We start from the raw sequence: 18,369 nt of genomic DNA on the forward strand, positions 1-18,369 counted from the left end.
TTCTTCTTATTGGCTCATTCTATTCACTAAATGAATACTATGAATGGAACTCAAGGGGTGATCTTGATTCTTACAAATAGCATATGCAATTGATTTGAACAGTTCTTTAATTGAATCTGTAGACAAGCATATACTTTGATTTGTGTATATAGTGGACATGATTTCTATTTATTTTAATAATTTTATCATTATAATTTACAATTATATATTGTTTTATCATTGTTTGTATTGATTCTTTATATATTCCTGTGAGAAAGTTTTAATATGTATTTATGGCTAGTATATGTCTTATATTGTATTATTTTTATGTTTGACATGATTCATATTAATTGATCCCTAGCACAGCATTGTTAATTTAGATATAGGACTTTGTTCTGCTTGTGAATCTTGTTGTGATTTGCCTTGCCAGCATCTTGCTGACTTTGTCATATATATTTTTATATTTTTTAACTTGTTTCAACAGCTGTTGGAGCATATCTCATCTTTCTGTTTTGACGTGTTCTATATCCAATGGTTTTATACCTGTAACTGGATCTAGTAGAATATAATAAAGATATGATATGATATCAAATAAGCGTCAATTATTGATCCAAACCCCATGTCTAAACACTAACACATGACAACACAGTAATAGAGACACCTCTGTTACCAAAAGCAGAGTTGGACACATTGTAACTGATCATAAATAATGTGAGGTACACTCAAGTCTACACTTTACTATCAGGAACTCAGTAGAGAGAAAATGCAAAGTAATGGTGCAGTAAGTAGACAAGTGTCAAGTAAAATATGAATTCCTACTTTTAAAACAATTTCAGAAAATTATTATTGTTACACTTTTGACCTCTCCTTCCTCAGTCACATATTAAAAAGCTGGTCAAGATGGGCTACTTGATATCTTTTCATTACAGAATCTCATTCTTCTTACGTCCATCACTCTTTAATTTGACCAGGTATGCCATATCCTGGCCCTCCATGCAATAAAAATATTTCATTCTGTGTAAACCAGGATCAACTCTTCTGGATGATGACCAACTAGGAGAAAACTGTAACAATGGGCACCATGTTTACTTACAAAAAGAAGATGTAAATTAAAATAACCTGATTATGAATTACCCTGCCCTCTCACATCAACATTTTCAAAAACACTGGTTTGGCACACTCTACCTCACAAAAATATATAAAAAATAGAATGACTTTATAGAAATTATTTACACTTGATCCCCACAAGTAATGAAATCTGATAATAATCGTAACATTCAGAACTCTAGGCATTGCACAGATTAAGTTCATAGAGTGGACATCAACATGTGCTTTTTAATCAGTAGCAAACCATTAAGAAACAATTACATTTTAAAGTACTCATAAATGCACAAAAACTCTTCCAAGAGCATCAAGGTGCCCATTTGTACACATTGATGACCCAAGATGTATACCCTAGAGGGTAATTCCTCAAATTAAGGCCAGTTTAGGTGGTAAAAGCACTCAAGCAAAATTAATTTTCTTTTTCTAGCAGGCCAGTGTCAATCACTTTGAGCCCAGGCTGGAAAATGATTATTCTAGTCCACAATAAAGGCAAGGTAAGCTATATTATTTTCATTCATAAATTAACCCATAAAAATCTATCCCTGTAATAGGCTGTGAAGGCCCATAGTGTTCTGAGGTGTCAAGGATACCACATTTTCTCTAGACAATCAGCTCACTGATGGCGGAAAGGTCATCAGCCTTACGCACCGGTAGCCCTTTATCCTTCAGGAAGATTCCTGGTACTCAATTCTATTAGAGGCTGAGTTGACCCCAGGGCCATGGTGCAGCTGGAAGGATTGGGACAATTGAAAAGAAAAACACCTCATTGGGACAAATCAACCATATGCTTCCAATCCTTCTATCATTTGGTGGAAATCTATAACTTTTATTTTCAGGGCAAGAAGCTGGTAATCTCTAATTTTCATAAGCCTTTCAGTTAACTTGTGCTTCTTATGTTCCCTCTATACTGCCTACACTGGAATAAATTATCTCGATCAGGTGTGATGGCTAATAATTCAATGATTCTGCATCAACTATGATGTTTCATAAATAACAAACTGCAATGGATATTTAACAGGCTGTATGTCAATACTGTTCTTCTGCAAATATAAAAATGAAATATTTCAATAATATACTAAACCATAAAACCTTGCCTACTGTTTTACATGGGTGTGAAACTTGATCTCCACTGTGAAACAAAAAATGAATTGAAAAGTTTAAAAAATTACATTTAACTCAATAATAAGTTGAATAACTTTCTTTTCCAGTCTTTATTTTAAACATTCTTGTGTAACAGAACAATAAACTAGGATTCAAACAACATATTTCAAAGTGTGGTGCAGGGTATTAAAGCTCCTGTTTCAGCTTCCTTCTTTTTCTTGAAGTTTCTATGTCCTTTATGCCCAGCTTACGTTTCACAGGATCATCCTGGAACATTTTTAAGTCAGCGCAGAAGAGAATCTGAAAAGAGAAAACCAAATACAATTAGGTGCATTGGTGTATATAATTTTAAGCTCTGTTGTTTAAGTAGAAGAGGCTGGAACTGCACATTTTAATCATGAGATCTTAAGTGTTTAAGATACAGACTGGCTTCAATTGATTCAGGATGTGATACAATGGCAGACAGCCATGAATGCTGTTATGAACCTCAAGTTCCATAAAAGTTGGGAACAGCTGACAAACTATCAACTTTTCAAGGATGGTTTTTCACCATGAAATTAGTTGCATATGCCTGCAAGTGTGACTAATTCAGTAGTAATTGTAATAATTGAACAGACTGGTCTTTGAGTTATGTCAAAACACGTTTTTTACTGACTGGGGATGATTTCTCATTCATGGAGCAACTTTCAGGCTTTGCACTACCCCCGTGTGAGCTTCCACAGATCTGCCCCTCAATTTCTGTGAAAATAACCTACTAACAGTTAAAGTAAAGCATCAAAGTGAAGGTAAAAATGTAAATATGTGATTAAGCACTATGCCATTAAGACATATATGGGGGAGTGGATGCATAGATCCACATACTCTTGACCTCTGCATTAGGTGAAGGTGGAAGTGAGTGGTCAGCTTCATGCCCCAGCTGCATTACCTCTGGGTAAATCACCCCCGATATCCATTGGATAGGAGGCTGAGTGGGCCCCAGAGCCAATCTGGATGCTGTGGAGTGGAGAAAAATCCCACCCCTACTAGGAATTGAACTCTGACCCTTCAGCTATCCAGCCCATAGACAGTCACTATGCCAACTTGGCTAACCTGGCTCCCAAACATAGAGCATATACTGTAAATAATTAACAATAAACCAGCAAAAAGGAAACTCTAAAATTAAATTTCCTTAAATAGTACACTGTTTCCTGACACTGATCTCATCTTCATAGCTTATGGCTCACCATGTATTTTACAGTTGTCTTTAAGAATAAATTATACAAGTGCTGCGTATTGTCCTCCTCCTTACATTCAGCTGTCTGCAGTCCTTTGCAGACATTTTAAAATTCAATGAAGAATGATTATTTGTAAAAATTACCCACTTTAAAGATGAGAAACACAGTATAAAATGGCTACTGTACTTACTGTATGTGCCCAACCAGCTAAAGAACCATACAATGATCTGAAGTGGCTCCCTATCTCATTGTAAATTTTATCAGTGACTACCTTGCGACCTCTGAGATGAGGTAAATATCGCTGAACTGCTACCTGATAAATGTGAGTATCAACTGGAATTGCCTCCAAATGTCCCAGAGACATAAGGCAAATGCAATCTGCTACCTGCAATAAAATGAAACATGTGTGAATTAATTCAATGCCATTAAAACTGCATTATTGCAGGCACAAATAACTGAGACATGTCCTTGGAATGTGACTTCTGTCAAAGACATAATACTGAACGCATTGAAAAGGCCCAAGAAGTATAACGATGAGCTGAAAAACCCGCAGACTTTCTTCAATCTCAGTAACACAATTCTGGAGTCATCTAAAAATTTGAAGAGTGCCGAACTAAAGCCTCACTAAAATCTTAAAACCAATAGCAAATCTTCTGACTTCATACATTTATTTGAAAGTCAATATGTTGCTTTCTGATGCATCGCAGCTGGCTCCTAAATGTGGATATACATATGGGATGAGCCACTAAGTTTTGTTTAGTAATAATCATTAACAGGATGCAGGTAAAAACAGTCCCATAATGGGGCCCAAAGTTTGAACACAACCAACATCAAAGTCCAATACTTGGCACTATCCTCCACTATCCACCTCCCATCCTCACAATGTGTTCCCTTAAAATGATTTATCTTAATATTATTTCCTCATATCCACCTTAGTCTTCCAAGTGGTTACTTTCCAAGATGTTTCAGCATCAAAATTTTGTATACATTTATCTCCTTTATACAAGCCACATATCACACATGCAACCTCAGTTCCACCACAATTAGGAGGAAGAGTAGGTAAGTTGTATAAATTCCATCCATCAGTCACCATATTCACCATTCTTACCTGAGCACATTGTTTTCTTACTGTGTTGTTCCTTGACATTTAAGGTAACAGTACAGGTAAATGTGACCCTGCCCTTAAGCTTACATGGAATGGAGATAAAGCTCCATTCATTCCTGACACTGACATTAAAACTGTTTATATGCAAAACTGGTTAATCACTAGGGGAAAAGACACTCTTGCCTATTTGATAGTTCAGGTAAGCCCCTGAGACCTTTTGTACAGTGATGAAAAGAAAATTTCCCAGTCTTCCCACAAAGAATCACATCCCCTCTGTCCAGCCCATAGCCATTCGCTTTCTTCACAAAGTACCTGAATAAAACCTACCACGTGCTAGTTCCCGGACTAGGTCAAAAAAGAAATGCTGGCTTAACTTATTCAATTTTGGCTGCCATGTCCTTCAAAATAATCTCCTTGGGAATGTATACAGCGATCCCATCATTCTTTTTCTCCTGCTTCAAAAGCCCTGTGGAAGTAATTTTGCACCCTTTGAATGTCAGACACTTTTTCAAAATGTTGTCCCCTCAGTTTCATTTTCAATTTGGGAAACAAAGCAAAATCACAGTGGGCTAAGTCCAGCGAGTAGGGAGGTTGAGTAACAATAACCATGTTGTTGTTAGTCGCAAACTCTGTGGTTTTCACGGACATGTGGGCAGGCATGTTATCATGATGGAGCCAGTTGTGGTTGCGCCAAAGTTCCTACCTTTTTCAACGCACATTTTCTCTCAAGCATCTCAAAACATCACAGTGGACATTAGAATTGACCGTAGTGTTAGGAGGAACAAATTCACGGTGAACAATTCCTTGCACGTCAAAAGAAAAACATTGAGCATGTACTTTGATAAACTCCGGACCTGCAGCGCCTTTTTTTCTCTTGGTGATTGTGGGTTCTTCCATTGCGACAACTGCTGCTTTGTTTCTACATCACAGCCCTAAATCCAACTTTCCTCACCCAATATGATTCTAGAGATAAAATCTGGGTCCTCATTAGCCTTCTCTCATATATCAAGACATGCATTTACACACTGCTTCTCTTGATTATTTGTCAATAGTCAGGGAACAAACTTCAAGGCATTGTGGTGCATGTACAAATTTTCTGTTAAGATCTCCTGGCAAACTAAATAACTGATCCCAATGGTGTCCATCTCTCACAGACAAAACAAAACCCAATGTCAAAAAAAGCACTCATGTAAAAACAACACGTGTTCACAGTGCGATGTCACATGGCAGAATGATGCAATACATTTGAGGAAGTGTGACCTTCGCCTACCCTCTCATCTTCTTTCACTGAGGTAGTTACAACAATAACAGCCTGGGAACTTTCCAATAGCACCTTGTATACAGTAGCTCACCTTAGCACCAATTCCTGGCAATTTCTTTAGTTCCATCTTAGCTTCTTCATAGGACAAACTCTGTAAATGCTGTAACCAGTCAGAACCACCCAACTGCATGATTTTACATGCTGACTGGTAAATAAATTTGGCTCTGTATCCAAAGCCAGCATCACGTAGTGATTTCTCCACTGATGGGTCTGTGAGGGCAGTCAATGGGGGGAAGTCATAGTAAACTGTACCATCAAAATCAGCAATCTTATTTCCATATAAAATGCACAGTTTTTCCACCATGGATGAGATCCTGGAAAAAGTATAAATATTATAGTCTTCTAAGTAGATGCTTAGTAAGAAGTATTTTTCTGCCAAAATTATTGTAACCGTACGTCCCTCGTCGAAATTATATAATTAAGGGTATGAACTACTTATGCATTGTTTAATACCATGAGAGACGCTCCATCGGCGAGATACCATCCCGGGACCGTCTACTTGTAATTCCACTATTGTCCTCCTTAGGCTAAGGGTGCCGCTATTGTCCCTAACGTCGCCTGTTTACTCCCAGTATATCATAAACCCATGAACTGACCGTGTGCGAGACCGGCCAGGAGGGGTCTTGGATTCCTTGAAGACCTACAGAGGTTTATGGGCATCTCGAAAAATACGAATGTAGGGCAGATGTCGGGCTCGACCCTTGGATTTCTCTTGTTAGTTTCTTGTTTCGTTTTATGCCCATTGGGGGGACTTGAAAAGATGGGGGTCAGTTATAGGGAGCGAAGGAGGACAGTAGTTGGAAAGTAGATAGAGAAGAGAGAAGTGTTTAAGAGTAGTGGTAGCTAGTCGGCGGACGGAGCGGCTAGCTTGGAGAATAATGTAAATATTCATCATTAATGAAATTTTAAATTAAAACTGCAATCCACGGTGTGTTCTGGAGCCCCCCCCCGGGATTTATTTACCCCGAAGTGTGTTCCACTCCCATCTCCAAAGCACCCATATCCTGTGATTAAGAACTCAAGCTCGAGCGACAGTCGTGGCAACTGTACGTCGGCGGACGGCTGCATTATGCATGTTTCTTTATCCTTTTTCAATTTACATATCTTGCCAATATACCTCTTGGTACAAATATTATGTTTCTGGACATTATCCATCATCCTGCTTTTATCTAAAAACACAACATTTCAGAGACTGGATTCTGTCTCAGGTGAAACCTACTCAGTTAGGCCCAACTGATAGGTTTTACCTGAAGACAGAGATAGAATCCAGACTCCAAAATTTTGTGTTCAAATATAAACATGACGGTGTTTTCAGATAAAAACAGGATGATGGATAACGTCCAGAAACATATTTGTACTAATCTACCACCGTCATAAACTTTTAGGTCTCATCAATACCCCTTGATTTAACTATTATAATACCAGTTCCTCATTATAAACATTCTGTGTTTCCCACTTACTGTCTTGGGTCAAAAAAGAACCTTGGTATTTCCATATTAACAGATGATCCAAGATACTTTGAAATCTACTTACTGTTGCCCAGCCTGGCAGCGCACATGTAGTCGATCCACATTTTGTTCCCAACAATAAATCCACAACTGTCACTCTGATATAGCATTATAAATTACTTTGGAATAATGAAGAGGCATATGAGAGGAAGTGACAAGGGTCTTTTCCATAGACATGCAATTCTGCCAGGAGAATAAATATGTGAGAATAAGCATTCACTGAAGCTATATATCACTGTTTAAGTCTTCTGGCATTACATCATAAGACTTGCATAAAGAAGGTGAACATGTATGCTGGCAATTGGTTTGAAAATAGTTGGTTCTTCTTTATTATATTGTAACGTATGGATCCATTGCTAGGCAATGACACAGTAAACACACCTAAAACAATATGGGACAACAGAAGATGGTGTTTCCATGGAGTTTTCCCCAAGGCTATATAACAAGAAGCTTCAAGGGAGCAATGAATTAGATCTGTAATGACTTATGCTAGTCCCGCCTCGGAGTTTGCGGCAGATGCTCATCTAGTGAAATTGCAGCACCTGAAAAACAAGGTTCTCCACACCATTGGCAATTTTCCAAGGCGCACACCAGTCCGCGATTTACACATGGCATTTAAAATCCCGTACATATATGACTATATAATAAAATTATGCAGGAAACAAGCAGAAGTCATACAAAATCATAAAAATGAGAATGTTTGCAACATCGGACAAGGCGAAGCCCAACACAGAAAGTATAAGAGGCTTAAACTTGGCAGCGGTCAGGCATACTACCATTCAAGTGACTAGACTGCCATGTTAGCGTATACTGTTAGAAATAGGGCAAAATCTGCTGTACTGAGTCTGGATTGACAGAGGCCTTGTATATATTGTACATAGAAATAGGAATTAAGATTAAATTTGTAAATTTATGTAAATACTGACAATGGACTTACTAACACAGATTATGACTGACAAATGATAGACCCTACCTCTCGTCAGAGAGGGCGCCCCGAATGGATAGGACACTTTCATATAAGAAAAAAGAAAAAAAAAATCTGGTCATGAGCCCCAGCCGGGGCTCGACACCAAGACAGACAGACTGATGGTCCATCAGTTGCAACGTGACTTGGACTTGGGCTTGGGCTTGGAGCAATGAATTGCTGTTAGAAGTTGGGAGAGTTCAGTTGAAGAAGAGTTCATTTGAGTTAGTTGTTTTCAAGAACTGGGTCAAGTTCTGGAGATGGCAGTCTAAAGCGACTTAGGAGAAATGGCAAGAAAGGAATTAGACTGTGAAAAGAAGACTTCATGTGAGATTTGACAGTGAGACTGTTATAAATCTATTGCCAGGATACAACTAGTGAAGACTGAGAACCCAAGTGCATAAGTGTCAATAAATACAATCATCCAATCCAAAATTCATCTATAAGTCACACACTAACAACCCTAAAATGTGACAATATAGAAACATGCAATCTTTTGGATTACGCATGCCCTAAATTGACAGTAAATTTTCTGCATCACTTGTAATGTGTAAGTACTAATTAACAGCAGATACTGTTAAGTCTATGCCCCTCAAGTTTGGGACAATTATGCATCCCAGCATACTTTCTTGATATAACGATGCAAGACACTAAAATAAAACACAATTCTCCATAACCTGCATGCTTGACAATCCTAATAGACTGTTACTTCTGCACTATTCAACATAAATTCAACTGGTTGAATGCATTTATAATCTATCATTGAACCTTGCAATGTTGTTGTTGGATGAACAGATGAAAGAGAAGAGAGTCTCAACAGGATTCTGAGAGAGGATCCTCACTCCAGTAAATTTCTTAGCAGCCTTCTTGAAATGCGGATCCTTCTTTGACCACTGTGCATAATGTTCTTCAAGTGACACATCTAACCTAAAATACTTTCTTAATAAATCATCCTCTGATAAGCACTCATCATGTTTGGTAAATACATCACCATTTCTATTAATTTCAACATCTGCAACTTCACATGTGGGTGTCTTCTTTGGCATCCCTTTCACTCTACCTGCTGAGTGAACCCCAGAACTACTCTTCTTTGTGGATTTTAATTTTTCAGTAGTTTCAAGGGCAGGGCAATTTGTCACTCTGTACAAAATATATTCATTATTCTGTGATAATGTCCACACACGATTAGCAAATACTCCAGTCCATTCACAGTTACCAGTCTTCTTCCACCTGAGAAAAAAAAAAAAAAGAGATCATATGTGGGTATCATAAATGCTGTTACAACATCTCTATAAACTCTGTTTCCTTCATTAATCAATTATATATGGGTCTAAAGAAAAGCAATTACACCACTCACAGCAAAAGTTTGGTATTATCTTCTGACTGTAAGTACACAAATGCCAAGACAAAAGCATTGGCAAAGTTTCTTCATGTACTCCTTATTCTATCTCAATTACACAAATAGAATGTAACCTAACACCTGCTAGAAAGTGAGCAGTCTATCTTTAAGCTTGTACAGCAACTATAGTTAACCTCAGCTAACATATGGCGACAAAAGCTAGTTGCTTCATATGTAGTTTCTTGCCTATTCTTTCTCTAGGGCCACTTTCTTGCAAAACACTATCAATATGATTCATTTCATTTCATTTATTTCACTTTCTAATTGATCCTGATACAGGCATAATACAAGCCATAGGACATAGAATGAGTCACAAGATCAAAATTTAAGTTACAATAATTAATTGAAACATGTCAAAAACAAAAAACAAAACAAACATTCATGCAAACAATTATAAAGCATAAAGCGGACATACATTAAATTAGGTACATTCTTATGTAAAAATTCGCTTATGAATGCAAGCCATAACCTGTATTACATTCAACATTAAGTTTCAACTGGTCAGAGTGTAATCATGTTTGCTGTGTAGGCCTAGGCTGGTCATGGCCGTTCTTGACCCAACATTATTAAGTTCCGATGTACAGAATCAATATACTATGTGCTGCAACTATTCTCCATTTTGATTGCTATGCTTACCTGAAGCACTGGCCTCCGCATAAAGTAAACAGAAGCTCCAGTTCCGACCGTGGGCAACGAATTTTATTCCACATTTCTTTGTACCAAGATTGCCACAGCTTATCCAGCACAACACCGTAACAATAACAAATGGCACAAAGAACTTCAGGCTCTTATACCGCCACTATATTACAGTTCTGCAACAGTGCTAAATAAAGGACAACGAACTGTTCCCAAAGCTGCATAAACTGCTTTTCGCGCCATTTTACGTCATTAGTTGAACATACATACATATACATTTGCCTTTCAGATTATTCACAAATGTGCACAGGCACAGAATATAAAACATGTCAACAGCAGGAAACACATTACACATATTGAATAATTTGACATGTACAAGCAGTATTTACTGCCACGAAGGACTTACGAATTGTATATTACTTTAGTACTTAACGTTCCTTCACGTACTGCTCTTTGAATTTCCTCCCATTCCCCCTTCCGAAATAACAGAATTATTTACCGCAACCCAAATCGTCAAGCTCTACATTAATGAACAGATACTTTTTGCACAGGAATACTTGAAATCGAGTGCCATTTTATTCAGGAGAAGGTAATCTGCTTCATAATACTTTCAATATGCCACAAAAGCGAATGCCCTTTAGGTATGGCACAACAAAAATTCGTTTAACTATCTTTTTGATACTATTGCAGTAACGAGATGAGAATTCTATCAACATTTTCCGTGGTACGCCACTGCTTTATTTACTGTCCTTGCTGAACCTGGTCCTGCGTCCAGCATCCAATTCGTGGCGACGGCGTGATCGTTTCATTGTGATAGTTCAGGCCGGTTCTTCAGAGAACGTCTTTCTCTTCTCTTTAAGGGTGAGTCAGGAAATTATCTAGTTTGCTTGTTAGTTTCGTTATCTTGTACATTTCACGTTGTCAATGTAGTTAACAAGAGTATTTTCCATTACTGGATACTCGTAACCTCGTAATAGCGAGTCACGTCGGTAGTGTGCGTCTATTTATAGCTTGGTGTGCGTAGTGACGTACAATATAAACCCCACCCTCCCAAACGGGACTGAATAAAATAATTTAATGGGAAGTTACCAGACCAAATGTGTGTACACCGTTGAAGGCGGCATGCGGAAATTTTCATAATAAACGGCAATGACATCGTCCATAAATGCGTATATCCCAACGTAACATTTGCATTTATAATGTTACATGTTTTCCTGACACTAGTTTTCAGGCTGCAGTACATACACTGCTGGACATTTAGATATACCTCCACCTTTGAAAAACCTTGGGCTTATGTATGCATTACAGCATGATAATTAAAATGTCAGGAAAACTGACATTCATGTAACATTATAAATGCAGATCTTAAAAGTATGATGTCTGCACATATGTATTGTGTCAGCTCCATTTATTATGAAAATTTCCATCCACCTTCTTGAACAGTAAGTTTATCATGAATCATATCCCATCAGTTCTGTGGGAAAAGGATACACATTATTTGACAGCACATCATGTCAGTACTTTGAAGACTTAAACTTAAAAATTCTGATCCTATCTTACAAAGAATGCTGTAATTACCATTACAAACTCCACTCCAACTAGTAAATGTTTATGTAAATAATCAGTGTCTATTCAGAAAATTATATGAAATCCATTCATGAACAGTGTGAATAATAAAGAGTTTGCAATGTTCAAGGTGGTACATACAGTAACTAGTGTTTTAATAGGTTAATGTGTAACAAAGACATTAATATTTATGATTATAATTTTTATTAAGAACGTTAAAACAAATTACATATGCAAAATATTTAAATCTTATACTGATTTTATCATAATTTAAAAATAATGATGCTAAAGGAAACTAAGTATAACTTGTATAATACAGCACTGTAAGACATTATACATTATACTGGTACGAGTTTTGTATCCAAGTTCCAAACACAGCTATGAACTCGTTCAAAATATTAGCTTTATTCTTCACCTGAACCACAGGTCTATAAAATATATGGTTCTAGCATAATTTGCTAGAAAACCAATGATATCTGTACTTCACAAACACAGAAGCCTACATAATTTTCCAGCTTGAGAATTTCACTTTCATGAACTCTTGCTAAAATTCCCACAATGACGTTCTTTACATTTTTAATTTCTGGAAACTAAAATTCAAGAGTCTCATCATAAGCATTCGTTTCTCCCTCTTATCTCATTAAATCCTGAACCAGATATTTGCATCCATCCACCATCAAATTTCAGACCAAATAGATCATACTGCATTCCTAAGTTCAGTAATTTTAACACATAGGCCATAAACATTAATGGATGAATACATAATTATGATTAGATAAACTGTAATATATGTTCATACGGTAACTACTTTCATTCCTTCTATAGTCAGCTTAATTTTATACCACAGGTGCATAAAATGTTTCATTAAGTTTTCTTAGGCCAATCCTATAATCGAGAATTACTGCACTTGGAAACTAATTAAATAATACAGAGTCAGTTTGGTTTCCACTCCTCACCCATTTACTCCAATCTATGCAGTGCCGATTTTAAATATTTATCAAAACTACTTACGCCATTAGACTTCTCAGTTTATAGCTATTTTCATGTACACAATTGTGCAGTATTGTTTATGACTTGATCTAAAAAGAAGTCACAATCCATATGAACTGTTGGGACCCTATTTTGAAGGACTTTCCATTAATATTTATAGGGTATCTGTCCACAGTACACTTCAGCTTCCATGCAGTAATTCTCATACATACATTTGTTAAGATGTCTGGGATACATATGAATACTTAACAAACAAAGCTTCTAACAAACATATTAAAACCACATGTAGAATTTCCATGGATGGACCTTCCCATCAAGCTGTTATGATTCCCTCTCCAATTATCTAGTCACCCTGTTCACACAAATGTTTGCAGTGGGGGGCCTGGAGGGAAATATAATTGGCAGAATGGGGGAAGCCTTAAGTGTCATCATTCCCATCTTACATGCAGACTTATTTCCATGCATTCAACATATAGTAGTATACAGAAAAGGAAAACAAACTGCTGTATCAAACTTAGATATATACCACATTAAAAGCTGGGTTTTGATATATAAGAAAACAATAAAAAAAAAAACATTTAAGGGCATACTGCATGCATACCATTAACTGCTACTTAACTAATATAATTAGTGCATGATGTTGCAGAAGTGTTGTGGCTATATACTAGAATACAGTTGTTAAGTTGTGAGATTTGAGGCTTTCACGGCGGTGACTATGAAGAAAGAAGTCTTCTGGGATTTGGCACCGTGTATATGTGGTGTTAACCGACGTTCCTCCGAAACATCGGTTAACACCACATATACATGGTGCCAAATCCGAGAAGACTGCTTTCTTCTCAGTACTTAAGTTCTCTGCTATGCATAGCAGGATGTTCTCTGGTAATACTGTACACCTATCCACAGCATTCTTATTTCCTTAACCCTTCCTAATATTTTGATGAAATTTATTACAAGAAACCCTGACAAGAGATATTTATGGAATATGAATATGGGACAGGTTGTCTAATTAGGCCTGATTCAACTGCAATAATTCACACTGACAGGTTGTCTAATTAGATCTGATTCAACTGCAATAATTCACACTATTTGGTGATATTATTCTACATGGTTCCTCCATTGTGCTACATTAAATTATTCATACATTTTTGCATAAGTCTGTTTTATCGAATTACATAAATTTCTCTTTGACATTTCATGTAAACTATTTTGCTCAACCCTAGAAGTAGGAGTAATAATTCTAGCAATGGCTGACAGCTGCAACTTTTGTCTCAGATAATACATCTCACACACTTCACAAATTACACATCTTTCCTCTCAGTAAATACATCTCAGGCACACAACACACTAACAAATTAAAAATATTGTCTTGGTAAACATGTTTCACACACTCAGATCAAAAATCAGTAGTTTCATGTTTTGGACATTCTTTCACTCTCAAAACTGTGGTTAAGGACATCTTCACTAACTCATGGCATGTTATTAAAAGTGTAAAATTTACATTACATTACATTACATTACATTACATATGAACACTTTATCAGACTTCATAATACTGAAGTCCAGTTAACACTACATCCAGCTAGTCTCAATCCTAAGCATTTAACCCCATTTCATACTATAAAAACCTAGGGCTGTAAACATTAAAAGTAAAGCTATTCCTGTACCAGGCCGTGAAAGCCCATAGGGTTGAGAGACGTTGAGGGTCCCACATTATCTGGACAATCAGCTCAAAGATGGTGGTAAGGTTGTCAGCCTTACGCACCGGCCGTGCTTTACTCCCCAGGAAAATTATTTAATTAATTCCTGGTACTCANTAGATCAATATACAGTCTAAAGGACTATAATGCAGTTTCCCTATGCAGATTTCATGAACCTCTCTAAAGGAAAATCCCATGGATTAATATCACTACACAATATACCAAACCTTCCCATGTTTAGAACTAGCAAATCTGTGAAGTTACCCAAATGTAAGAAACAAAAACTTATAATGAATCTAGTACTGGCAGAATATATGTTACATTTTCCCCCTCCTACCCTAGTAATAACAAAAGGTAGTTTGGGTTCCCCCCCCAATCTACTGGCAATAGCACAGGACAGCCTGGACTTTTGTCAAACTACAGCAAGAATCCCACTGTCATGATCCCAGTGCATTTCTTATAGCAAACATAATGGATAACAAACTGGCTATGACTTGAACCCATGTATATTTTCAAGTGTCTGAAAACTTCCAAAGGGAGACGCTCCACTATCATGCCAAATCTGGTTGAAAAAATGTAACAATGTGGCAAAAGAAAGCTCTTTTTATAATTTGAATTATTTCTTTTTATAGATATAAAAGATATATCATTGGACCATGTATACGACATAAAAGCAAAATACAGTCAGTGATATCTGCATCTTAGCAGTTCAGCACACTAATTTCAAAGCAAAAATGTAAGGTACTGGAACAACTTTATCCAAATGCATGCTTATTCTCCACACCACTATTTAGCTAGGTAAACATTCAAATATACACCCAGTAATACAGAAAATTTTGATGCTAGCATTTATAAAATGTCTCAGCACCTGACGTATCACTTAATCTTATCTCTAAATCCATATCAGGATACGTAAGTCTAATTGTAATATATTTATCTCTAGTGTAGTTGCAGATGATAACTTGGGATAAATCAATATATTGTCTAATACTTCTGTAACCATATTACAAAGTTTTACACCTACACATAAAATGAGGGGATATGCACATTTTCTGATCACATTTAGCTAAGCAATTCTGTTACACCTCATCTTACAAGTACAACAGCATGCCTGTTGGGTGGTATGAAAACGATTTTTAACCTCACACTTTCCTCTCTTCAAAATGAAGCCATGGATACAGAATCTGTTTTCACTGCAAAACAGAAACTAAAAAGAAATGGAAATATTTAAAACCACAGAAATAATAATAAATTTTCACCCTACACATTATGTAGAAACATATCTTACATTCTTGAACAATGTAATGATTTTTTGCAGGTATGCTCAACGAGGGCTTCAAATAATTTTCAGTTAACATTAAAAATTCAGAACTTCAAATATCATGACAGTATTTAAAATACAACTTTCATATACTCTCTGCTGATCACTGTCATTTAAGATTCAGGGCACAAAGAGCCTTAATATATTGAAGGGTTTTCTTTTTACTTCAGTTTTACCTACCACTTGGACTTGTGCACAAAATACAGCACTTTAAAACTGAGATGTACGAGTATACACATAATTTTGTAGTTTGTACAGAAAACCATGTTAAGAAAAGTCCATAACATGATCTGATCTGTTTGAATAATGATCTACTCCCTCTGAAAGTTTCTTCAGATCAGTTTTCATGAAGTCACCTAAATGAAAATAATTTTGTTTTAAATAAAATTACCTTGATGTGAAGAGTAGTCTTTTGGGTTGTAATACCATGAGTTCAGAGAAACCTAACATTTCAGAAGAACCATCACCTCCACATGGTATTACAACCCAGAAGTCTGTACTCTACTCCCCAATGTCAGAACTTCAACAGTTTATGATTACTATTCATGAGCCCTCAGGAAATAAACTAACACAGACAACTAAATACATTTATAAACATTATGAATATGTGAAAAAGTTATTTGATATCTTACCACAAGTAAAAGACTACAATTTAAAAGTACATACTTTTTTAGCATTTGATCAAATTTTATACAGAAGTTCACCATTTGTGGTGTCAGCTAGCACTGTTAGTTATTTCTCACTCTGTGCTGCAACATTATCATGGTATGCTGAAACCACAAAGATGGGGAACTAATTCACAGCCATATTTGATGCAATTAGATGTGACCACGGTGTGGTACTTGTTATTTTTGTATAGTAAAACAGAAGTGGGAATTAGAACAGCCAAATTGTTTACAGTAGTGAATAGCACAAAACTTTCACAGTAATTTGAACCCATGAACTTACAGGTCACAAAGCTACAATAAAATGCTCTACTGTTCTTCCAAGCCAAACTGACAGAAATATAATGGCTCCATCTACAACCATACCAACTTTGTATAAGTAACCTAAATAATGCAGTGTATACTTGTACATCTACCTGTGTATGTCTCCAAATTTCTTCAATATGATCTGTTCATATATTTGGCTTATTTCAATTTTTTTATTTTAAATGACATGAAAATCCTTTATTTCTGTGGGTGAGAAGGTATGGAGATCTCAAAATCTACTGAGGGAAAATAAGATATCTTGAATAAAAATTCTCGTTTTCCAAAAGATAGGATGCCATAAATGAAATTTGATTTGAACATGTGTAGGGTCCAAGGGTCTCACAGCGGTGGTTTCGAACAGTTCCATCTTTTAGGCTATAACGCCTCGTAGTCCGTTGACAGTCAACCGATATTTCTGAGGAACATATTGCCTCTATCTTCAGAGTTGAATAAGCCGATCAAGATACCATGAAAGCAGGTGGCGATCAGCTGGCCAGTAATTTTGAATTACATAGAAGCATGAGGGAAATGGAAGAGTCGACCTGTTCCTATTGGTTCCGTGGGACAAAATGAAACCATATGACCACGAAGCAAACCAATAAGAGACAGGAACAGGAGTTTATGAGACCCTGATAAGGGACTTTTCACTGGTCTAGGGAAAAAAAAAGATAGGGCAAGGAATTGAGTGTAAGGGAGAGAGGTGGAATGAGTGTGTTGCAGTATGTGGTAGGGGATGAGAGAGCAGTGGTAGTGAAAGGAATACAGGACATCAAGGTGGAGGCTGGCAAGTGCCCGGAGACGGCATATTTTGTGTCCTGATTATGGCAGTGTGCATGGACATGTGTGGCTCCACAGAGAAATGAGATCTACTATCATGTGATGGAGGCTTCCTACGATCTTTCAGGAAGCAGATGAGAGGTTCCCATGACTTGCTCAGTCTGAAGCCATCTTCCCTCTTTATATTGCTGGGATGGAGTTCAGTCACCTCCCTGATGATGCAATCCATGTATCTGGGTTTGGTGGAGAGGATGGCAGTGTGGTGTAGCTGGATGCAGCGCCCTAAGCTGATACTGTGCTGCCACAGCTGACCTGTCTGAATGTTCTAGATCAAGGGTCTCCAAACTATGGCCCGCAGGCCACATGCGCCCCGTGATGTGGTTTTATCCGGCCCGCGAAAGAATTGTGCAGAAATGCGCAAATTTAACTAATCTTCCAGTGAGTACTGGTAAGAAAAATACTTGTTCATAGATTTCAAATTCAAATTGTGTTTAAAATATACTGATATTCCATATTATGTTAATACTGTGACATGTTGAGCTATGGATAACGCCCCTCCCCCCCCGCCAGCCGAAATGAGCCGAGCGGAGCCGAAGTTAGCCGAGTCCCAGCATCCTGGTCGCTATGCAACGCGAGTCAACAGCGATGACGTCACCAAGGGTACCGCGGGTTGCTAGGCAGCGCGGGTAAACAGGATTGCGAGAGACGGTGGTAAC

At 37.1% G+C, this 18,369-nt stretch overlaps 2 protein-coding genes across 3 annotated transcripts in view; one reads left to right on the top strand and one right to left on the bottom strand.

Moving 5' to 3' along the window:
- Positions 1 to 2,279: 2,279 nt before the first annotated feature.
- Positions 2,280 to 11,140, bottom strand: LOC111865184 (N-glycosylase/DNA lyase). Its single transcript, XM_033751723.1, has 6 exons — positions 11,091 to 11,140; positions 9,654 to 9,722; positions 9,065 to 9,526; positions 5,856 to 6,138; positions 3,589 to 3,783; positions 2,280 to 2,484 (listed from the first exon to the last, which is right to left on the bottom strand). The coding sequence occupies exons 1-6, from the start codon at positions 11,138 to 11,140 to the stop codon at positions 2,371 to 2,373; spliced, it is 1,173 nt and encodes a 390-aa protein (XP_033607614.1). The 3' UTR covers positions 2,280 to 2,370.
- LOC111865185 (band 7 protein AGAP004871) overlaps positions 10,406 to 18,369 on the top strand; it is a 127,691-nt gene continuing 119,727 nt past the window's right edge. For both annotated transcript variants that reach the window (XM_033751728.1, XM_023853003.2), the window contains exon 1: positions 10,406 to 11,192. The gene's annotated coding sequence lies outside the window, so the exon portion shown is untranslated. The remainder of the gene's footprint in view (positions 11,193 to 18,369) is intronic.

The sequence above is a fragment of the Cryptotermes secundus genome, unplaced genomic scaffold, assembly GCF_002891405.2.
Source record: "Cryptotermes secundus unplaced genomic scaffold, Csec_1.0 scaffold238, whole genome shotgun sequence".
Classification (NCBI taxonomy): domain Eukaryota; kingdom Metazoa; phylum Arthropoda; class Insecta; order Blattodea; family Kalotermitidae; genus Cryptotermes; species Cryptotermes secundus.